The sequence below is a fragment of the Canis lupus genome, chromosome 26 (genome assembly GCF_048164855.1).
Source record: "Canis lupus baileyi chromosome 26, mCanLup2.hap1, whole genome shotgun sequence".
Lineage (NCBI taxonomy): Eukaryota > Metazoa > Chordata > Mammalia > Carnivora > Canidae > Canis > Canis lupus.
Window position 1 is genome coordinate 5,941,524 of NC_132863.1, and position 24,448 is coordinate 5,965,971.

General features: G+C 44.0%; 1 protein-coding gene and 1 long non-coding RNA gene across 3 annotated transcripts in view; one reads left to right on the top strand and one right to left on the bottom strand.

Moving 5' to 3' along the window:
* The window catches only part of SLC24A3 (solute carrier family 24 member 3), a 481,958-nt gene that overhangs the window by 197,932 nt on the left and 259,578 nt on the right, over positions 1–24,448 (bottom strand). The window contains exon 1 of one of the 2 annotated variants that reach the window (XM_072799867.1): positions 934–1,160. The exons of the other annotated variant lie outside the window; for it this stretch is intronic. Coding sequence (XP_072655968.1) covers positions 934–1,042 — 109 coding nt within the window. The 5' untranslated portion in view covers positions 1,043–1,160. Of the gene's footprint in view, positions 1–933; positions 1,161–24,448 lie in introns of those variants that run through there. 2 annotated transcript variants of the gene reach the window in all.
* LOC140618002 (uncharacterized) lies at positions 1,088–9,113 on the top strand. Its single transcript, XR_012018165.1, has 3 exons — positions 1,088–1,617; positions 6,980–7,091; positions 7,197–9,113. It is a non-coding gene; the product is annotated as an uncharacterized lncRNA (long non-coding RNA).

Consider the following 24,448-nt stretch of genomic DNA (forward strand, 5'->3'; position numbering starts at 1 on the left):
GGAAGAGAGTATGTCTGTCTTGTCCACCTGGCCCAACAGGTCAAGAAAAGGGCTGCCAGCAGCAGCTGAGCTCACTTCCTTGAGGCCAAGCAAACCCTCTACCTAGTGGGCACAGACTCTGAGGCCCCAAATACACTTGAGAAATGGGTTTTCAGAATAGCTGCAGCTGTCTAAGACAGGAGTCTATAGACACAGTGTGGCACGCTGGACTAGAAGACTATTCTCAGTGCTTCTTGGTCTCAGTTTCCTCATCTATAAAACAAGGTAGGGCTGCTAGAGCCTCCTGAAGAGCTAATGGCAAAGCTGATGTCATCCCAGCTGCCTTTCATCTGGGTGTACTTCTTGACACCCAAATCCAAAGAACTAGAGGCATTTCTTAGTCAAGGTGGGAGTGGATGGTTACCATCTTTAGGAACCTCACATTGTCCTTGGGCTGTAGGTTAGATTTTGCAAAAGGGCCCAGTGTAGAGAATCAGGTGTGGATTCGGATCCCACCTATATATATAACTACTCATGGGTTATCCTTTCCTCTCTCAGAACCTCATTTCCATCATCTGTAAAATGAGCGTGTGAATGCCAGCTTTGCAGGGTGGCTGAGAAGAGTGCAGGCAGAGTAAGTGAAATGCCTCCCACCATCTTCCTGGGCCACATACTGAAATTCTTTGTAATTATAACAATGATGGAATGCTGGTCCAGCCTGTGGACAAGTACGTTTTTTTCTCGTCTTGGGAGTCAAAATCCACCTACTGCCAATTCCTGCCTGCTTTGCACTGGCATCTGTTTCTCCAGGGTGGTGTTTAGTCCAAGGGAGCTACATGAACACGTGTGCCTCTCGGTACATGCCTTCCTGTGTTCAGGTTGTGTTGGAGCCAAATAGCCTACGTGCATGCTGGAGCCAAATAGCCCACATCCAGTGGAAGGTTCCCCAAATACCTTCAAAATCCTCGAAGTCTCTTTCTGCTCCTCTCTTTCTCCTGATACTCCTCTTAGTACATCTCACCAGCTCAGGGAAGCCAGCAAAGGCAAGCAGTGCTGTTCCCATAGAAACCACAGAGCCCTGAAGGGAGTAGATTCCCCTTACCAAGGCAACAGCAGTCAGCTGTCCTGCTTCTCCTGGCTGCTTTCCTGAGGCCTGAGTTTGATGAGTCCAAATGGAGGTTTGCAAGGGATGGAGAGTATTTTCTCTTTCATTTGGAGAAAAGAATGTATCAGGGACATTCATGGCATCTGTAGACCTATGCTCTCATGTTGATCAAATGGAGCAGCCCAAGGTGAAGAACCAAAAGCTCAACTAGCTTAACACATCTGAGTGCAAGGAATCAGAACACTGGCATTTCATCCCAGGGGCTTTTTCATAACAAAGTACCTCACGCATCTTGTTGACTGGCCTCTTGGGAGCTGCCCCAGGAATTTTGGGTTGACACTGCCCAACTTCTCCCATGCATGATGGGTGACTTCATGCTTCTGCATTAGACACCTTCATCTGCTCCACCCTATAAAGCCTTCTGCCTCCTCTTCCTCTGGAGTCAACATTGGGAGAACACTGTCAGCCAGCTGCGGTGGTACTTGGCTTCCCACGAAACCTTCCAGACTCTTCCTGTGGTGCCCTTGTCCTGTGTAAGTACCCAACAAGTGGTTTTCTAGCCCAACTGTAGTCACCTTTGATTCCCATATTGTGAGCTCCCTGTGGACAGGAACCCTGCATTTTTCTCTGTGGCCAGTACCCACTGGGCCAGGAGCCATGAAAGAGAAAAATAAATATCAAGTGAAGACAAGTGTGAAGAAACTTAGAGGGACTTTCTCCCAGGGGATGGTTTTTGTATAAACACAAGACAGAATTATTAATTAAGAAATGATGCTAGGAGAAATAGTTCAGTAAAACTCCCAGCAACTGGGAGTGGCCACTTGGGCTGTTCATAAATAACCTATTTCTCTTTGTTCTGGAGACCTGGAAGGAATACACTTCTAGGTTTCCTTTAGGGTAGGTGGGACCATGCAGCTTGCTTTGGTCAATGAAATAGGAGAAAATGACCTATGTCACACTTCTAGGCAGGCTTTAATAGCAAGTGTCTGATCCATCACCTTGCATTTTCTTGTCTAAATATTCATGGAAACATAAGTCATGATGAACCTTTCATCAGCTTGGGTCCCTGAGCAACTCATATCAGAATCTGCCTCCTCTCTCCAACACACACATTTTATACATGTAGCATGAATAAAAAAATAAAATGTTTATTTTCTTAGCCCCTGAGATTTGGGGCTGTTTGTTATTCAGTGTAGCCAAGCCTACCCTGAGTAACATGATTGCTAATATGGTGCTCAGCATCCCCACTGCCTTCTGCACATGAGGCCTTGCTTCATCAATTTTTGGTTCCTTCTGTCTTTTCCACTGGACTGGGGGGGGGGGATGATTAAGGTTGGAGGGAATTTATCCTTGTCTTCTCTGTGTTTGCAGTGCCTAGCTAGGTGCCTGGCACAGAAGAGTCACTTAATTAAAAGTGTTTGTTGATTAAATGAACACATATGTCATAACGGAAGTCCCCTGAACAAAATTATCCATAAAAGAATCTGCATGAAAATGGATATATTCTCAACTTAACTTTCTAAATATTTAGTCTCTGGAAAAGTTTCAGAGACATTTTGGTGCCCTCCTCTTACACTCAGTGAGGTTCAGCAAGCCACAAAAGTGCAGGGGTGGGGGTGGGACATATATGGCAATGGGAGAGTGCAGGGTGTCCCAGAGAACTGCAGGCTGCTGGCAGGTCGTCTTTAGAATCTGCATCTCAACAACACTGGGAGATGTACTAACAAATCAATCATGTGCAAATAAACACACAGTTACTCAGCCCTTAGCACGCACGGAGTACCATACTCAATTGCAGTTATAGAAAGGCAAAGGATGCACAGTCCTGGTCACTGAGGGGTCAGCTCTCTCTTCAATCAACCCAATATGTAAAGATGGAACTGCAAATGTCTATTTTTCACTTTTTCATGGTTTCTATGATAGGAATCTTTATTCTAGATTCAAAGATAAGTAAACCAAGACCCAAAGAAGGCATGTAATAAGCCCAAGTTCACACGGATGGTAGTGGAGGAGCTGAGATCATAAATGGGGTCTGAATTTCTAGCATGTCGATTCTTTTGTAACAGAAAGGGCAAATTGACCTTTTCTTCCCCCCTTGACTTCCAAAGGCACAATTTTTTTCCTTCGAAAGCCAGAAACAAAGTGTGGATTCAAATGGATTGATGTGCACATAGAAATAAGACCATGAACAGCATCTCTGTGAAGGAGGATATAACCACAGGTCATGGTAACCAAGAGCCTCAGTGTGGGACAAACTGTCAATCAAAAAGATAATACCAATCAAATTTGCTGAGGAAGGTTGTTTCAGCCAAATGCTTGCTGGTGACATTTGTTTACCATAGGCAGCCAGGATTTTACAAGAGCTTAAAGACCTAGACCTGAAGCCCTCCTTCACCACTTAAGAGTTCTGTGGCCTTGGGGAAATTCTTTAATCTCTTTCAGTCTTAATTTCTTAATGTGCAAAATGGGAGGATGAAAACAATACCAGTTAATGTGATTATTATTAGAATTAATTATGATGATGTTTACGAAATATGTAGTACCTAGACTCAGACAAGTAATTATCAAATGATAGGTCCTTTTACCTTATTAAATAGTAGAGGAGAAATATGGACAATGGGTGTTTCCCAAGACATCAATGCCCTGCTCATATTCCTGGAGTCTTACCACTTGACGCTAAGCAACTACCAGCATGTCCATCTTTTTGCCTGAGGGCTTTCCCCAAAGAGAAGAGAAGGTTCTTTGCTCAGATACAGCAGGCTGGATATGCTGGAGAATTAACACTGCTCTTTCCCCCGGGTAAAGCCCTCAACCAAAGCCTGATGAAAGGGTGGGTATATAAACACTTCAGCTCCCTCACCACGTAGGTGAGATAACTCTCAGGTGTGTCCTGCACTGCTTGCTAGCATTCTCAGCTAGATTAAGCTCTCATTGCTCACTGTGACAACTGGCTTTAATACTCTTTTGATTGGCTGCCTTCCCTTCCCTGTCTCACTTCCTGACTCCCCTATCTGGATCCTCTCCCAAATAAACCTGTACTTGAATCTGCCTCAGGGCCTACTTCTGATGAACCCATATTTAGACAAGAGATGTGAAGAATTTTGCACTTTTGCACCTCTCCATTTCAACAAAGATTAGTTTTTCCAGCAGAGGACTCATCCATATTCAGGTGAATTCCCCCCCACCCACCCAATAACGGCAGTAGTTTTCAATGGCCTTATTTCCGTGCATTTATAGGAGAATGATGCATTGTGCTTTGTTGACAGCAGTATGGAACCACCTAAGTCCTGAATGCAGGTTGGAAGACTATCTGTCCCTTTTTGATGGTGCTGAAGTTGATCCAATACACCCATGAGAAGCTCCTTGATTTCCACTTCAGAGCTCTTTTTCTCATATCCATATTGGCAGGAGATTTTAAAAAATCATCCCACAAGCTTTTCTCCTGGAAGAGAACAGACATTCTTTGCAACTAAAGAACCCCAATCATTAGTTACCATAGACTTTTGGCCTGGCAAGGCACTGAAATGTAATTTGATGAACTGGAAACATATTTCTTTATCAATAATAAAAAGTCATGGCATCAGTGTTGCTCATGTTTCCAAGCCAGTAGCTACTGTAGAAAATACAGTGATCCCATGACTAATTTAGTGTTCTCAGGCCACAAGCATGGCAGCACAAAGAAGGAGGCCTATTTGTAGGGACAAGAGCCTATAACCTGTATCTGTTGCTCGTATGGGTTTACCATGACTGTGTCAGTAATGAATTCACAATAAGGGAAGTAGAATATGTATGGTAAATAGCCCTGTGGTGGTCAGAACTTTATGCCCTTCATGGACTGCTCTGTTTTTCAAAATGTCCTTTGGTGCTGATGTCAGAGAACATGTAGATGGATGGGCTGGGGTCTGGCCCAGGTATTGCATCTCTCATACTCTCATGTCTGCTTACTGATGCAGAGAAATTCAGACCAACAAGCTGATGCACACAGAAATCCACTACAGAGCTCCTTAAGGGAATGTGCATTGTTAACAGAAGTGGCCACTCCTCCTCAGCACCCTTGAAGGGGATGAGTGTGCATGAAAAATCTTTCTTAGGACAAATGCAATTAAAACAGTTCTTTCTGAATATAGTAATTCCGCATAAGAATATACATTGACAAGATTCACTCTTTACAGCTTTATTTTATAGCAGAGATGAACTGTGCATGCTACATGACTGGACACTCCAAAATCAGTGACTTTTTTAAAATGTTCATCAAATTTCAGAGTTAGAATTAACCTTCAGTATTCTATTGGTCTACAGATGGAAAGGTGATAAAAGAATGATTTGATGAAAAGCAGAGTTAAGGTTTTTTCTCTGTTTCCCTTTTAAAACCTATCTTTCCTCTTTCACCATTGATGATATTCCATGATCATCAGTTTCAGAGAAAGAAAATGGATCTCATCTCACATGTTCATCAATTGACTGGTAATGACTTGACTGGCTGTTAGGTTGACTCTTAGATAGGGTATAGTGTGGTAGAGGAACTTGATCTATTAACAATGTCTGCCATAGTCATGGGAATGGGAATGGGGACACATGTGCTTCTTATTCTCCTTCACTGAATTTTTGCTGACAAATTCCTAAAATGAAAGAATAACTGGCACTCCTTGCTTCTAATAATGATGATTATTGCCATAATTTCCTTTGATCTGTATCTCTCTTTGGGTAGCATCTATTTAAAGGTTGGGGAGCATTCAAAGTATTAAAATACAATCTTCCAAAGAAATCAAATATATTAAAGCAGATGTATTAGGTTGTTACACACCCATAGTATAGTAGCTCGAAGTCTGGCTTAGGACAATGAAATAAATATCTAAAAAAATTCACAGTTAGTTGTAGGAAGAGATGTAAATAAACAGATAAACTACTGGCTAATTCAGTTGGCAAAATACAAGCTGTATTTACTCCTCACTTAGTACTTGGCAGCCTCTGCTTCTCCTTGGAAGAAAAATTAACATGTTACCTGAGGAAATCATTTTCCTTTTTATGTTGCCATATATTAAATATTAGATACCTATAGTTTGGGGTCAAAACAATCTTCTAATTACATCTGAAACTCTTTATTTCAGTAACAGTTTTCTTTTTAAATTTTATTTTATTTAAATTCAATTTGCCAACATATCTGAAACTCTTTTAAGGATATCAGAAAGGGAGACAGAACGTAAAGACTGCTAACTCTGGGAAATGAACTAGGGGTGGTAGAAGGGGAGGAGGGCGGGGGGTGGGAGTGAATGGGTGACGGGCACTGGGGGTTATTCTGTATGTTAGTAAATTGAACACCAATAAAAAATAAATTAAAAAAAAAGGATAGGTCTGAAAACAGGGTTTTTTTTGGATCACAAAGTTCGTGCATTCAAAGTCTAGATTCCAAATATGATGGCTCCACCTGAATGAAAATTAAGAAAAAGTGTAATTAATTTGAGACTAAAAGTGATTCCTATATCAATTTTTCTTCTTCTTCTTCTTCTTCTTCTTCTTCTTCTTCTTCTTCTTCTTCTTCTTCTTCTTCTTCTTCTTCTTCTTCTTCTTCTTCTTTTATGGCTTTGAATGAAACTGACTGACTGCCTTCTGCTTTCACAACTGGCTTTGTTCTCCAAACTAGGCTTTTAAGGGTATATAGACCAAGGGTAGGAACAGGAGAGATCTCTCAAAAAGGTCACTGTGCTGTCTTTTAGTTAGCAGAGCAAGACTAGTTACAGTTTGGAGCCAATAAGATTAAAGCAAAAGAATTTAGAATCTACTTGATATGTGTCTAGTCATTTGTTATTGCATATTTGACTTTACAGATGATGTGCAGAGGAGACTCTGGATTCTGTTGTCTTTCTCAGAAGAGTGTTGAATTTCTATTTCCTGCAGGCACTCCAAACTCTAATCTCGGAGACCTCAGCCCATTAAGGTCACTGCTTTCTGTTCTGGCTCTATCACCCATGCACTGTACATACTAGGGAGTTTCACAGGGGAAAAGTCGGTAGGTGTGGTTTCCTTCCTTCAAATTTCATACTTCCTCCAGTCTCTGTTTGCTTTACTTCCTTTCCAGAGTTTTTAAACAATTGTTTTCCTTTATTTTGTCTAGATTCCATAATTGTTCCTACAGGAGCATTAATCCAATGCAAGCTTCTCTACTATGAATGGAAGTCTAAAGTCCAGAATATATTCTACATCATCAGCCACCACAAAAAATTTACAGGACATTAAACTCACATTAAAGATTCCCCAAACTTGCTATTAGCTACATTAAGTTCTCCATAGAACTAAGGCATCCTGAAGGAACCATGTGCCCCAGTAGTAACTAAAGGCCCGGGGAAAGTGACCAGTCACTTGAATGGGCTGGCAAGATTTGATAAAGGGCTGGGGTAATCTAATTGCATACTAACTTATATGGATAAACCAGGGACTGGATGAAGAGGGTCCTCAATACAGCAGAGCTTATAGGAAGAGATGATGCAGCATTCCACAGCCCTCAACTACAAATATTTCAAGGTCAAGGAACCCAAAAAAGCATCTGTGGCAGTTCTGATGTCTCTGACAGGTGATTCCCAAAGGCTCAGAGGCAAGAATGTGTTTTAGGGGACAAATGATATTGGAAACCACTTACTGCCAAGGGAGTGAAATCATGTTCTACTTCTTTTGGAGTCCGGAGGCTCTCTTATATGTTTCCCTTAAGTGTCAAATTTTGACATCTTACATGAAGTTGGCAAATTGAAATTCACAGCAATAGAAGGTAGGTGTTTAATAAGTGCCTTTCAAGTCCAGACAAATTTGTGAAGTTTCAGAAACAGGAAAGAAAGGTAGGCAGCCAAACAAACCTCTGGCTAAATCTGGCCATTACATAAAGAACATAAACATATTAATGTTTAATTTTTTTAAAAGGAAGAAAAGGAAAATTATGCTAAATTCCTGAATGAGTCAAGAACAAAATAATAAATACTACAATTTCTGTTCAAAGTAAAGTGGAAAGGCAAACATGAAGGAGGAGGGAGAGATCTACTTGTTCTTGCCCTAGAACTCCATCATATTCCCTGTTACAAGCCAATGACTTTTTGCTCTCCCCCACTACCCCAAACTTAGGATTCTGTGTCATTGCTGGCTAGCTCGTGTCTTTTCAAGTGCTTTTATGTCATTGTAGGATTGCTGGAATTGAAAACATTCAAAGAAAACCTTAAAGAAATCAACATCATGATTTTGAGAACAAAAAAAATGCAGAGGTAACAAACTGTGATGCATTAACCTCGGTCATCATGCATGTCACAGAAGCTGGATGCAAATTTATGTATTTACTGTCATAAACCAGGACAAATCTTGATATCACTTGAGAAAAGGCCAGTCAGAGAAAATGAAGACCCCTTTGCCATCCCCACCATCCAAAGACTGGTTTAACTTGTACTTGAAGATATTGGCATACTGAGCTGCACGGACAGTGAGGTCATGCTGTGGGTCGGTAAGACGACTTAGCACTTTCAGATGATGGAAAAGTTTGTGTTATCACTTCCTTCGATCTTTCCTCACATAAACATTGAATTTCAGGGCATTTCATATAGACCTAAGGAGAAAAATCTATTAAAAATAATCTTTTTAAAACGACCCTTTTAATGTTTGAAATATATGGTTTGTTGTTGTTTTTGGTGAGAGATGCAAATAACTTTATTCTTCTATGAAAGACTCCAATGTTTAAGTTTCTTGCCATAGTTCAAATAAGCAGGACCAGACTTTACAGATATCTGCATAAAAAGTCTCCAATCTCCTAGGTAACATTAAGATGAGAAGACAGGCAAAGGGGCTATGTTTCAGTCTGAAGATGGAAGCTGCAAATCCCCCAGGGGTCCTGGACCCACAAAACAAGGTCCTGCCTAATCTCCTCCAAGAGGCTGGCTGTCAAGTGGCCACAGGTGGGAGGGCTGGGGAGAGTAGTGTTGTCTTTCCCTGAGTCTGTGACACAGAAGCAAATTAGCTGGCTTCTTCTCAGTGATTTCAGGCAAACAGTTCTTTCCAAAGAAACAGGGTTCCTTTGAGAAAGATTCAAGTACCAAAGAGACTCTGATTCCTTCATGATCACAGCTGAATACCGTAAGGATAGCAAGCTTTCCAGGGACGCAGATGTGCACACAGATGTTTCCCTGTCAATTTCACTCAAGGATGCACGGTGCAGTGGTTATCCATCTGCCATGCTGCTCTAACTCTGGTAGGGGATAACTAGGAAGTATACTACACAGTCTTGCCCTTGTGAAGTACAGAGACCAGTTGAGGAAGCCAGATTTAAGTGCACGAATACGCAAATCGGAGGATGGTAACAAGCAGGCTATATACCCTCCCAAACACCTAAGCATGTATGTATGTGAATGCAGGAGTAAGTAGCTCTTACGTAGCTGCTCATGCAACTGCAATAACTTACAGAACTGGAAACATGACAGTTACTCACTCATTGCCTTTCTGACACCTGTACAGGGGAGACTCAAACACCTGGAGGCTGGAACCACTTGGACTCCTCAGCCTCTCTGTCTCTCTATGTGGTTTCTCCACATGGTTTGCCCTCAAGATCTCTTTGGCATGTGGACTTCTCCTATGGTGGCTCAGAGCTACAAGGCACAAGTTTCAAGACAAAGAGCTAGAGAAGGATGGCCTTTTATGATCAAGCCTGGGAAGTCACGCAGCAGGTAGTTACAAAGGTATGGCTGACTTCCAGGGAGAGGAACAAGATTCTGGAAGAGCACATGGTCCTGGGGTTATTGCTGGGGTCATTTTGGAAGATGCAACCTGCCACTATCTGAAAATGAGAACCACATCTGTGGCCACGTTCAGAACATATCTTTATCTAGACGAAGATGAACCAGACAGTGGATGTATTTGGGTCAGGAAGAAAAGTAGCGGCATGAACCAGCATGGTGGATAAGGACTGCATCAGTGAGTGAGATGTGTGAAGCCTCAAAGAAGGGCTTACAGAGCTGCAGAGGAGGCATTCCAAGTGGATAGGGAGAAGGATGGAGGGACGGAGGTGGGAAGGAGCAGAGCCCTCTGTTCTAATGACGTAGATACTTTTCAAAGCATTCCTCCTCAAATGGACACTCATGTTCTCCAGAGGAAACATGAATAGCTACTAATGTGTTAACATATCACTGTTTCCCTTACACGATCTTTCCTAATCCTCACGGCCATCCCAAGAGCTCTGTGCTTTATAGAAGGGGAAACTGAGGTCTAGCAAGAATGGTCCTGGGACCACATTTATCTATGTCAAGTGCCCTTTCTTCTACACGATGGGTAGTCTCCTGGGGTCAATGTGAGTCAGGGCTTAGTTCATGTTTGCTCAAGACTCTGAGAGATCACGCATGCACTTATGCAAAGCCCAGCTTTGTTTTTTTTCCAAAGGAAAAGACTTCACCCAGAATCTAAGGAAGCTCATGGGGTTGCATTCAATTTCATGACTGCATTAGGACCCAGCATGGGACCCACGACTAAAATTGGTCAGTGCTCCTGAGTAGCCTTTTCACTAAGCCACAGGCTAGAGAATATAGGTCTGGCATGTGTTGGGATTCTGCTCCACTCGCAGGCCTTATGGTGGACAGCTTTATCCACATAGAGCTTCCTGTCCAGACCCAATGTTTTCCAGCCCTTTCTACCCAAAGGGAACTGGTTTGGAGTTCTGCCTTATTTAAGTATTGGGAATGTCTACTTGCATCTTGGCATTTGCTATAGACTAAAAAAACTAAGAGTTAACTCAGATCTTCCCATTACCTGAGATACATCCTGATGGAAAGCATGTTGGCACCTTTTGAAGTCATCTACCTGTGCCCTGAGCCCCATTTTATCATGTGCACATTTTGTGGCCATAGGATGCTGGTACCCCAGTATCTGCTTAGTATGTCAGGACCCTCAGGGGTAAGGCAGAAAAAAGTTAGTTTCAGGGTTCCCAAAAGATTCCAACTTACAACACAGTGAGGCTTAGACACTGGGGAAGAACTAATCTGGGGCAGTTATTGCTCCTATAAACTCCTTTAGAAGTTGCTAGAAGGGAACTGAAGCCATATTCATGCTCTGACTCCCTCCCTGCAAATCCCTTTGCCATTTCCTCCTGTCGCTCCCTGCTCCCTGGGTGCTTTTATATCTGACAGCCAGCACCCAGGGCTGTCTTGAGCTAAAGTGGCCACTGCGAGTCTGCTTGACACTATATCCTTCCCCTTCCTCCTCCTTCCCTGGTCCCACCACTCACTCTCTACCAGTTTTTCCAGGGAGCACTTTCAAAATCACTTTCGCCTGAACACTCAAGCCAGGCTCAGCTTCTGGGAACCCAGGCTAACCCAGGAACCACACAAATGCTGCTTCTTCCACAAACATTCCCTTGATCAACCCAAAGGAATCTTACACTAAGTCACCACAGAGATTGGGGTCCAGACCACATGAGTGGAGGCTGGAGGGTAGGCGGTGGGCAGCAACTTGTTCCCCACGCCTGTGGGTATGGGTATGGTGTTCTATCCTTTCCCTTCAAATGACAGGGTCCCGAACAAGAGACACACATCACTCATCAGCCATTAACTCCTAGGGGGCCCATGTGAACTCAGTGGATGAGCATTTTTTCTGAGATCACAGCATGCCTCTGGGTCCTTGCTGCATACAGATGAGCTGGCTGATGTTTAGGACAACTGATGCTAGACGGGACATGCTCTGGGAAATCGTCAGTGAGAAGGGGAGTGGGACGAGGGTAAGGCGGGGAGTGGAGAAGCCACAGAAACAACTATCCGTGGCCAAAGTTTCCATTCCTGGTGCCAGCTGATGGGAGCCAGGGGTGTCCCAGGGGCATATCTGACTTGTCTGAACCAAGACCCGGCAATGAGAATGTCTTCTTATGGGGTTTTCACTGATCTTGAACACATTCTAGATATTTTTATGTTCTCCTGTCACGTCGTTTTTAAAAAAAACTGTTCTTACCAGGAAGCTTGGATCCAAACAGTCAACAGAAGAGAGTTTGTGGATGTGCCTCTGGAAGTGGAAATGGACTCAGGTGACAACAGAACACCCAGCCTCAAATCTGGGGTGTTGTGGAGAAGCTGTGTAGAACCTGCCGGTGTGTGTGTGTGAAAGAAAGTGGCAGCATGGGTTTGAAAATGGGAAAGGCTGTAATTTTTTGTGACCATTTCCAAATAATAGAAAGGCAAGAACCTTAGAAAAGGGGAGAAGCCTAAGAGGTGGTCAGGGGCAAGACTAGGTGCATACTAGGGAGTGAAGTCTTGAAAACATCTTCCACATGAAAGGTATGGACCACACACATTTTGGCCAACCTTGCCTTTCCTGGGGCGGGGAGGGGAACTATACTACCATAAAAAAATGAAATCAGCTCTTTTTTTGCCCTCATTTTTAACAAGCCTGGCTGAATAGTTGAGTGGCTACGTCCGCGGCTGGTGGTGCTGTATGCCGGGGGAGGCAATAATGTCTGCCCAGCTATGTTAGCTTACGTATGCATCCACTCCCCTCCCCAGCCCTCTATAAAACACGTTTAAAACCTGCTATGGTATAATGGCTTGGAAAGGGAGGTGAATCTCTCAGACTGCTGAATGGTGTGTCCTTGTAAAGGTAACGAAAGCTTGTGGTTTTATAACACCCAATCTGTGCGAAGTCAAGCAGGACAACAGGGTGACTGTGTACCACTGGAGCGGACACTTTGATGCATGTGCACGACCTCCTTAACCAGGCTGGTGGACTGCCTCCCCCGCCCCCCGCCGCGCCCTGCCACCCCAGGTGGCAAGAACGCTGGTCCAATCACTCAGCGTGCTTCTCCCTGAGAACTGCTCTTGGCATATGGGTGCTACCTCACCCTAAATGCCTGGAAGATTAGGTCCTTGTGCCAAGAGTGGGGTTCAGCCAATGTCCTGCTTCAAGTTGGGACAGCTCTGTGCTGCTATTCATATGCCATGGTCCTGTGGGATCAGGCTGAGGCTGGTCTGCAGCTGAGAACACAGCTTTGCTGACTCGTCCTCCTGCCTGATCCTGCTTCTCTTGCAGGCCTTCTCCTGAGAACTCTCCATCCATAAATCCCCTACACAAGAATCTCTGTCTTGGGGACACCATCTGAGACAGCCCCTTGGGCTGGCTTTTGCTTCTAAGACTCCAAGGGAATGGGGCACCTCACTGAAATGGAAAATGTACACTAGCTGGGAAAGGTGAATCCCTGTGTACTTAGGAATGGCTTAAACAAGCCTGGCCTCTTTTAATCCCTCCAAAGCACCACAGCCTAGAGCTAGACCAGGGGTTCTAGTTCCTTCTGTTCCAAGTTGAGCGCCCGGCCTGAGAAAAGTTGCCGCCCAGGCAGTTTGCCCTGGAAATTGACCCACAGCACGGAACCAGATTAAGATTTGGCACCAAAAAATGATTTTCTTTCCCTCCAACCTCCTACAAACATCCGTGGAATAGTTAAAATTAAGTAGGATTTCCTTCCCCCAAATCTCCCTTTGAAGTTTGCAGATGGATTTTTGGGAAGTTTTATATTTTAATAAGAAATTTATTTCCCAGATGATTCCATCACTTGGAAAGTAACTAGTTTGGACAAAACCAGGCATCCTTGTTGAGGTGCCCCAAAGATTCATGTTTGCAAAGCTTTCCTGGGCTAATTTTGTAGCTCTTTTTTTTTTTTAATTTTTTTTTTTTATTTTTTTTATTTATGATAGTCACAGAGAGAGAGAGAGAGAGGCAGAGACACAGGCAGAGGGAGAAGCAGGCTCCATGCACCGGGAGCCTGACGTGGGATTCGATCCCGGGTCTCCAGGATCGCGCCCTGGGCCAAAGGCAGGCGCCAAACCACTGCGCCACCCAGGGATCCCCTAATTTTGTAGCTCTTGAAGACACAGCCCTATCACCACAGGAGTGCTTCTCTACCGCAGGACTCCCACCCTGATGTCTAGAGGGAAACACTGCTTTCCGTCATGGCAAGGGTGAAAAATGTTTAAAATGCTTTCCATTAGCATGATTGATTTGAGTGGGAGGGACAGCAGATGGGCCACACCGAGGTCTAGATATTCAGATACAGGTGGCATCTCTGCGAGAGATGGTCTCTGAGAGACGATGGCCTGGTTGGTCGAAGATGAGAGGCACAGAGAGATGCCCATCAAAAGAACAGCAGCCACGGATTTTCTCTTCTTCCATGCAGATCTACACCCCAAGCCCTGGGGAGGCTCCCAGTTCCCACCCGGAAGGAGTGTGAGCTATTTTAACTTGGAATGCAGCAAGCCAGGCCAAAGGAGCCACAGCCAAGAGATACAGTGTACAGCAAGCACGCCCAAGAGAGCATTTTCCCAATAAACCACATCTCTTCTGAGGACCTGAAGAGGCAGGCAGCACAGTGGACCGCCTGCTGCCCGCCCCTCATCAGCTGCATTTCAGTGTTTCGGTGGTGGGAGGGCTGGGCGGTGCAGGAGGAGGCCAGTTGGGATGATAGGTGTGCTCCCCACACTGGACCCCTAACTCAGACTCCTGACCCCTCCCGTTTTCTGATTGGCCCACTTTCCCCCAAAAAACTCCCACAACCTCTTCCTCTTCCCGCCCCCTCCGCCCACCCCCTCACATTCCAACAGCACTTGGCATTTCCAGATTACTTTATTCTTTTATCCTCGACCTGCTTCTAAAGAGTGCAGAAAACAGTCGATGCTGTTTGCAGGAGTGGATGCCTGACTACTATGCAGAATGGTTTCAGTACTTGGTTTACATTCATTCAGTAAAAATTCTGGAATACCTACTCTGCACCAGGCGCTATGTTCACTAAGTAAACAGGCAGCGTTTATCCTGTTTGCTTCTCTCTCTCTCTCTCTCTCTCTCTTTTTAATTATTACATCATGTGCCTCTTCCAAGGTAACCAAAGTAGACTATGTTCCATGGTTTTCAGGTCCTCCCAACTGAGATGTCAGAGGTGACATGTGGGATGCTGACTGCTGGTGTGACCCACTCCGGATGGGAATCCCTCTCAATGAGTCACTGAGACATAAATAAATAGCTCCCACCTGTAAAGCTTCCACCCAGCTGGTCACCTGGTCAACTCATGTTGATTCCTATCACTATGGTGATGAGGCCAGACCAAACCACATAATTCCAAAAGCTACCTGCCAGCCCCACTAGCAACATTAAGGTCCAAAAATAATTCTCTACCTAGAGTCAGACACTAGCAATCAAAAATATCAAACGTTATTGCAAAAAATGAGGAATAACATACTTGTGACTATTCCCCGGGCTTTAAGCCTTTTGGGGTCCATTGCTGTGGTTGGATGGCTTTTGATGCATAAAGTATTTTCAGCGGAAATGCCTGGTGTGTTTTGGGGGATATGTGAAATGGTATTGGGCCACATAAGAACAAACTTTATGTCAATGGTTATATAATGCTTGTTTTAATGTTACTATAAAAATACCTGTGTTCATTTATGGCAGATACATAAAATCACCTTTAAAAATAAATTCCTTAATTCTGCATTCATAGTGGCATGGAAACCTTTGTTTCTTGTGAGCACTGAAATTTACCCAAACTTGTACTGTCAGGGTATTTCTGGTATATGTTTAAAGCAGTAGTTTCTATTGTGCAGTCTTGTTCTGCTGATACAATTTCGGAATGGATTGAGAAGAGCAGTGCCCATACATGATGACCATATATGCATGTGCAGATGTCTGTTCATGACTGCTTTTCAAACCCTCTAACACAAATGAATTTTATCATTTGCGCATTGCAATAATTCAGGAGTAAGTGACCATAATTGGATATATTCACAGACAAGGACAGTTAGCCACAGGGATTTTTAGCATAAAAATAAATCCTTAACTTTGTATACTTGGGTAATCTTATTCTCTACAATGCTGGGAAAGTTGACATTATGATTTACTAAAATTAAAAAAAAAATTCTTGTTGGGAGTCAAAAAAAATTCTTTTTCTTTGAAAGTGAGCTTAAGGGTGCCTGGGTGGCTCAGTCAATTACTTGTCTGCCTTCAGCTCAGGTCATCACCTCAGGGTCCTGGACTGAGCCTTGCATCGGGCTCTGCTCTAAGCCGGGAATCTGTTTCTCCCTCTGCCCCTCTCCCTGCTCATTCTTTCTGTCTCTCTCTCAAATAAATAAAATCTTTTAAAAAAAAGTGAGTTTACAAAAAATATAAAAGAAATAACTGTCCATGGCAAACAGGTTATTATGGGATACAAGCAGCTAAGGTATGGACACCTTGGCATCAGAATTCAAGGGTGAAAGGTCCAAAGTGAGTGAGGATCCTACAGAAGCATTAACCTCTGTAGTTCCTCTGCTCTCAAACTGGGAAAGATGTATGATTCTAAGACCTCTCATGTATCGAGCGGGTGTCCTGGGCTGAGTCCCAGTGCTAGGCCCTGCACACATTGTTTCAAATGGTCCTCTGAACATCCTGGCAGACAGATGGAACTGTCACCATTGCACAGATGCCAAGATTTGACTCCAGAAAGGCAAATAACTTGCCCAGGGCCACAAGATTCCTAAGTGGCAGAGCCAGATCTAAAACACAGCTTCCTTTGATCCTAAGACCCACACTTTTAAACACAATGTTGTCCTAATTCAGAAAAAACAAAAACAAAAACAAAAACCATCTGGCCCAGAGGATAAGGAAGAACAGGTATAAGTCTGTCAAGGCAAGAAGGCACAAAGATGCCTCTTTCCTGGTTCACAATGGACACCAGCGAAAACCTGCCACCCCTTTGTTTTGATGTGTACCCCATGTGTGGGCTTCCAGCTTCCTGCAGCCAGCACCTAGATGGCCCTAAGGCACCTGCAGAAGAGTCTGGGTGCTACCACATTACCCTTCCCTTGTCCAGGCCCCTTATCTGGTCCCTAACAGAGGCCACAAACTTGCCTGAGATTGGGACATAGAGAGGGCATAATCTGTACTTGAGAGCCACCATGGGTTCAGGGGAGGCCACTTTGGGCAGGACTTTTGGGGGTTACACCTCACTTTGGTTCTTTTTTGTCCTCTTCCTGCCCCATTCCCTTACTAGAATATCCATCCTTAGTGACAGCACACAAACCCTCACTTTGGGGCTGCTTCTGGAGACAGTGGGAGCAGAGGAGGGGCAGGTGGGGGACATGTGTGCCAGAGTGACCAGGGGCTCAGCCCCCATCAGGATGCCTTTGTACATCAAGCACTTGGCCCTGAGGCTACTACTGTGGGTGCAGAAGACAGTTTGCTCAGCTACCTGGAGAATGAGGCAAACGAGGCAGGCAGTGCTAGAGAAGGGAGCACTGAAGTGGCTAACACAGACGGTCCAGCTAAAAGAAAGGGTAGGGGGATCAATGCACAGGAGAAAACAATGACCAAGAGAACACAGATCAAGGACTACCACACCTGAAGGGCAGGATGGTCCTGCCCAACTCAGGGGAGGGACTTGGGGGAAGGCAGTTGGTGCTGGTACCCCTGGCACCCAAATACAAGGCTGGCACAAAGGCCCCATCCTCCCTGAGGAACGGTGGGGCCAAGTACCTGTGCTTCCAAATGACTATTGACATAACTGAGTTATCAAAGCATGGGAAGTGCAGAAAAGGCAAAACTGAATTTATTAAAGTTCCATATTTTAAAATAGGAATAAAAGGGGAAGATGTGGTCTGTGTATACAATGGAATATTCCTCAGCCATTAGAAATGACAAATACCCACCATTTGCTTCAACGGGGATGGAACTGGAGGGTATTATGCTGAGTGAAGTAAGTCAGTCGGAGAAGGACAAACAGTGTATGTTCTCATTCATTTGGGGAATGTAAATAATAGTGAAAGGGAATATAAGGGAAGGGAGAAGAAATGTGTGGGAAATATCAGAAAGGGAGACAGAACATAAAGACTCCTAACTCTGGGAAACGAACTAGGGGTGGTGGAAGGGGAGGTGGGCGGGGGGTGGGGGTGAATGGATGACGGACATGAGGGGGGCACTTGACGGGATGAGCACTGGGTGTTATTCTGTATGTTGGTAAATTGAACACCAATAAAAAATTAATTTATTAAAAAAAATAAAAGTTGAAAATCAAAAAAAAAAAAAAAAGAGGCTTTCTGCTCACTGAAAAGAAAAACAGAGACAATCTGAGTTTGAAAAGTGGCAGGGGCATCACTGCTACCAGGAAGCTGAGGGAAGAAAGATAATTTTTTGCTCCAGAGCCTGTCGTTCACCTATGTAACATCCTCACATGTATATTCTTAACCCCTCTGATGGGAAGGCAAAGAACAAGAGGGAGCAGTCTCCAAGTGCTCCCCAAGGCAGAGCCCATGTTGTTTTGTGCAAAGAGCCCATGCAATCTTTTTTTTCCCAGATATATTTTTTAACATTAAAATTCCATTTGCCAATATACAGTATAACACCTGGAGCCCATGCAATCTTGTGTCCCTCAGGAAAGGGAAATGGGGCCGGGAAAGTAGGATATGGAACAACGAAACCCAAAAACAAAGTTTTTTTCAACACTAGCATCTTCAATAGAATCTTCAGCCTACCTCCTGATCTTAAGAGCTCTGACAGTGTCCATCACTGAGTCCTTAGCATCCCTGAGCAGGTGTCCAGGTCTTGGAGCTTTGTTTAAGGTAGTTACATACTTGAATGATAACACTCAGCTCTTTCCCCAGAAAAGTAGGTAGTTCAGTAACGAAGAAAGTCAATAGGACCGTCAGGCTCCGACCTGCCTCTCTCTTGGGCTTTGTGGATGGAGTAGGATCTGAGTGAGGGTTAGGAGACAGTTTTCAACTGCTGGCTTTCTCACGAGTCTCAGAAGAGTTTCTGTCCTGGGGAAGTAGATCAAGAGCCACTGTCTCAATTCCCAAAGGGCCACAAGCTGTGAATCCCATCTCATTACTGTCCCTAGGGACAGATGAGAAGAGAGGTGGCCTTGGGGTCAAGAGGACAGTTGAGTGAACTGGCAACTGTTCATGTGGCCAGTCCAGGGCCACTGATGATCAGGAAGCATGGTTTCTGTGATCCCTGGCAGTCTTTGGAAGTTTATAAATTTAGAAAAAATAGAGCCGTTCAGGATCACATGAATATACACAAATGATAGAGACTTTATCCCCAAAGACATTTTCTACTACCTTCTCCCCAAAGGTTCCAGGATCTTACATTGAATTCAGAAAGGCAATGGGCCAACATTAAACTCTGTTACTCAGTATGATAAAGGGAATGGCATACTACAGAGAGAGCGAGCGAGAGAGCGAGCTACCTTCTATGTGTTAATAGTCAAGCCACCAAATAAAAAGACCACATGCTGTAAAATACACTCAGTACTAATACTTTTCTGGACACAATTTGATTTTTCTCCCATGCTCAAAAGACATTTCAGGACCCACAGATCCTCAGGGCTACTATTAAACTCCTTAAGTTAAAACTCTACTGATAAGCAGCCTGGTGACTTTGAATAGTCATCAAGAGAATTCTGGAACAACACCCTACTTCTACTTTGCTTCCAAAGATGCTTGACCTCTTTTGAAAAAAATAAGTTGGGAAAAAGAGGTCACAAAAGAGCAAAATATGTAAATGTTTAGACTAGGTCTAAACTTCAGGTATTTAGCAAATGTAAATTACGAACTGAAAACAGAAGCTACAAGCCCCTGTCAAATATATTACTATGGTGTTCATTTAATTTTCTCAAGTCACACATTATGTAATTGGGTAGTCATGATTTCTCTGAAATCATAATTAATATAATATAAAATAAAATGAGATACTTGCTGTTAAAGCCTGTGATCTTAACTCAGGATTCTGAAACATGAAAAGTCATAGCCTCTGAGAAAACAGAAAAGCTTGCAGAGTCAATGAGCCAGTCCTATGGAGAAAGGGAGCTGTGTCTTTACTCAGTTGTCTCCTGAGAAAGGGACTGAGAACCTAGTAAATCCTCACTGCACCACAGGATGATATACAACAGAAATCGACCCATGGAATTCTTTAAAGAAATACTGTCCAGTGCGGAGAGCCCATGTGGATGCCATCAGTCTAGTCCTCCAAGGGCTCAAGGCAGGAAGGAAGCAGTACAATCAGTTCTCGGAGGTGAGCAGTGCTCCAAAGCACTTGCCCTCTGGCCTCTGCTTGGCCCAGATGAGGGAAGTGAGCACTGCTTGAAGTCCCATGATTGCAGTTATATCTGTGGGATGGATGCCAGAGTAAATAGGAATAGTCACGTTACCCGGGCCACGCTAATTTCTCTTGCTTAGTATTCTTTTTTTTTTTAATTTAAATTCAATTTGCCAACAGAGAGTATAACATCCAGTGCTCATCACATCACGTGCCCTCCTTTATGCCCGTCACCCAGTTACCCTAGCACTCCCCACCTCCCCTCCAGCAGCCCTCAGTTTGTTTCCCAGATTTAAAAGTCTCTCATAGTTTGTCTCCCTCTATGATTCTTCCCCACTCAGCTTCTCCTCTTTCTTCTCTATTCTAAAGTCCCTCTTGGTGATGCCTTCCTATCCCCATCAGTCTCTGGAGAAGGGGGCATAAGGACATTAGAGTCTGTTTGGCATGTGGTGACATAAACATGCAGAGAAGGTTATGGATACATCCCTCAATTTAGCCTAAATTTGAAGAAGGAAGCATCCCACATATCTAGCCTCATCAAGAAAAGACAAACAGAACACAGCTCTGTAGGGCACTTGACAATAAAATTGAAGTGGCAGCTAACCACAAAGAAACGTCGTTCTGGGATCCCTGGGTGGCGCAGCGGTTTGGTGCCTGCCTTTGGCCCAGGGCGCGATCCTGGAGACCCGGGATGGAATCCCACATCAGGCTTCCAGTGCATGGAGCCTGCTTCTCCCTCTGCCTATGTCTCTGCCTCTCTCTCTCTGTGACTATCATAAATAAATAAAAATTAAAAAAAAAAAACTTTTGAAAAAAAAAAAAGAAACGTCGTTCTGAGAGGCTTAGTACAGAGTGGTATCAGCACCTTGGGGATTAGAAAATATTTCCAGAAATCAGTAACTACATCTTGTTCCTATAAATTCACTTGGTAGTTGGTGTGACAAGTTAGGGACACTCTTTAGAGATAAAAGATCCTGACCTACAGTCACCACGTGTATCTCTAGTTGTGAAGATTTCAGTCTGGTTCTGGAAACGCAAAGGTTGTCGTAATGGGGGCATGTTCTGAAAGTGGGTGAATCCCAGCGGTCCAGCCTGCAGAGCTGTGCCCAGATAAGCCTCTAGAGAAACTGCTAGGCCTCAGGCCTTCATGACCACAGCCAATTCTGAAAGCGCATCTGTGTTTGGATGGTTACGGTATATGTGCAGGTACTTGTTGAGAACCAGGAACATGAGTTTATGGAAGGGTAATCCCTGAAGACATAAGGAATGATAAGGAGACATAAGGAAGGAATGATGTCTCCGGTCACCCAACTCCAGGCTCAGAGACACCAGAGTGCCCAGTCTCTCTGGGGCCCCTGGCATGAATATTTTTATGTACATGTGAGTACTAAGGCATAAATCCGGCCTCCTTTCTTTTCACACAAATGGTACCTAATTGAACATGGTGGTCTTCATGCTGCTATTTTCATTTAACACATCTTGGAAATCTTTCTGTGTGGGTACATCAACCTCAGCTGCCTCATTTACTGCCTGGTGCAAAGGAAAGACCCATTTCCTTGGCGGTGTCCTAGTGATGGGCACCTAGATTGCTTCCTGTCATCTGCTATAAACAGGGCTGCAGCATTTCCCTGTGCACTCCTTTGTGGACCTGGACAAGCATATTTATAGGATAAACTCCCAGAAGGGAAATTGATTGTTCAAAGCAATGCACATTTTTAAAACTTTATTAGGAATAAAATATCATCCAAAGAGTCTGTGCCAATTTTTACACCCACCCTAATGTATGAGAGTGCCTGCTTCCCAAAGCAGTGAATTATCTAGCTTTTTGACCCCTGCCAGTATGAGGCAGGGAAATTGTTGCTTGAAAGAGTTTTGATTTGCACTTTTGCTTATAAGTGATGAGACTGTACACCTTTCCATATAATTTTTAAAGGTTTAATTTGTTTAAATTGTAAAGCACATATAACATGAAATAGTTAATAGAAATTAACTATTTGTAATTGCACAGTTAAGTAGTGTTAAGTACATTCACACTGTTGTACAATAGATCCCCAGAACTTTTTCATCTTTTCATCTTGTGACACTGAAACTCTGTCCTTACTAAATAATAATGTCCCATTCCCCCCTCCCCCGGCCCCTGACAACCATCAGTATACCTCGCCCCTCTGAACTGGACCCCTTCAGGTACCCCATACCATACAAGTGCAATCATACATTTGTCTTTTTGTGACTGGCTTATTTCACCCAGCCTAATATCCAGAAGGATATTAGTTAGGAATATCTCATATTGGAATCTTGGAATCTTCTTCCTTTTTCTGGCTGGATAATATTCCATGGTATGTACATACCATGCTTTGGTTATCCGTTCAACTGTCGGTGGATGGCAGAGCCACTGTGGGCTACTGTGAATAATGCTGCTATGAGCACGGGGTGTACAAATATCTCTTTGAGACTCTGCTTTCAATTCTTGTGGATAAATACCAGAAGTGGGATTGTTGGATTAAATGGTAATTCTATTTTTAACTCTTCCAGTATGGCTTAATGCCATTTATTTCCAGATGACCCTTCAACACCCTTGGAGCCTGTTTCCAGGAATCCTCTCTCATCAGTCTTTATGTCCATCGCTGAATCTGTCCTCAGTTTCCTATCATGCTCCGGGATTTTTGCGTTCTAAGACCTCAGAATTAAGCGGGAACCAGCTGCAGCAGTGTGGACCCAACCTGGCCTGGCAGTTTCAAGAGGCTGGGCCATGGGCAGAGAGACCCCCTCTCAAAGCTCCTAATATGGTGGGTACATGTGCTCGGGCCACAGGGCACTTGGCTCAGGCCCCTGGCCATGGTGACCAGCAGCTTCTCTTCTGCTCCCGGCTACAGTGATTCGGGTACATGCACAAAGCAGGTGGCTCTTTCGGGCATTTGGAATATCATTTAACATCAGTGCAAGTAAAACAGCTGGTACAGCAGATACCAATGCCACCTACTCTTAAGATCTTGCCAAAATACTCCAAATCTAAAATTTAGGTTTGGTTAAACCATACACATGCAGTCCCACAAGCCACTGAAATGTAATTGCCAGTTCTGTGCCCAGCGTCCTAGGCAGGCAGCCTCTAGCATCTCTTCCTTTTGTCTCAGCTGCAAATAACTTTTTCTTTTTTGGTTTCCTTTCTCACTGCTTTGGAAAGCCCAACTTGGTGTCAAAAATCTGCCAAGGAGCTACTGCTTGTTAAATGCCAATTCCCTGCTACACAGGTAAGAGGAAAAATATCAGTGACCTAGTGCAGGTGCTTTGCTTCCTGGAGTCCCTGGTCGGCAGGACAGGCTGATCAATGAATCAGGACTGATCACTGGCCCTGAAGTGCCTGCCCTCAGCAGTCATTAATTGCGAGCAAACAAGCTAATGATTAGTAGGTAATTTCTTGCTGCAGAGCCTCAATCCCTGGGGTGGAGACAGAAGGTGTGCTGACATGTGAGTTCAACCAGAAGGTTGGGCTGGCTCTGCCATGCTTCAGAGATGGGAAGACCCTGGCAATCCCACAGGGGTTGGCAAAATCTGCCAAGGAGATTGGTGGAGATTGGTTCCACAGTGCCTTGCTGGAACTCAGCACACTTTCTGTCTGCTAAGTTGGTCTTCACTTTGAATCATAAACTCTGCAATTCAATCCAGGGCACATGGTTGCAGAGCCTTGCATTGGCTGAGCCATGTCCTCAAACTCTGGCCAGGGTCCTTCCTCAGCAGAGGAGTTCATGCTGTCCAGAATATATCAGCAAAGTGTGGCTCTGTCCTCTCAGAAGGCAAGAACAATCTCCAAATAGGAGAGAAGTGAGACTGTCCCAAGTTTGTTTGTTTGTTTGTTTGTTTCTTTCTTTCTTTGTTTCTTTCTTTCTTTCTCATCATTCATTCATTCATTCATTCATTCAGATAACATCTGTTGAGTCTGTTATGTGCCTGTCATCTGCCAGGTGCTGGAGTACTGGGAGATTGCTGTCTCATAATTGATAATTTAAGTTCACTAGGGAATATAAAATTTCAACTGTGATGAGCACAGGAAGATGCTCCCTGGGGTTCTAAGTGCTTGTGAAAGGAGGGCTGTAGTTCCCTTGACTATGGAGGGAGGGAAGAAAAGTAGGAGGGAAACAGGAAATAAGTAGAGGAAGATAAAAAGTCTAGAAATGCTGGAGTGGGGATGGGAGGCCAACACGTGTTTGTGCAATTCAAGGAGAGAGGTGAGGTAGAGAGGGAAGTGCCAGACATTAGAGGTGGGGGGACCAGGTTAGAAGTATTGTCCTTGGCCCTTGGATCAATGGGAAGTTA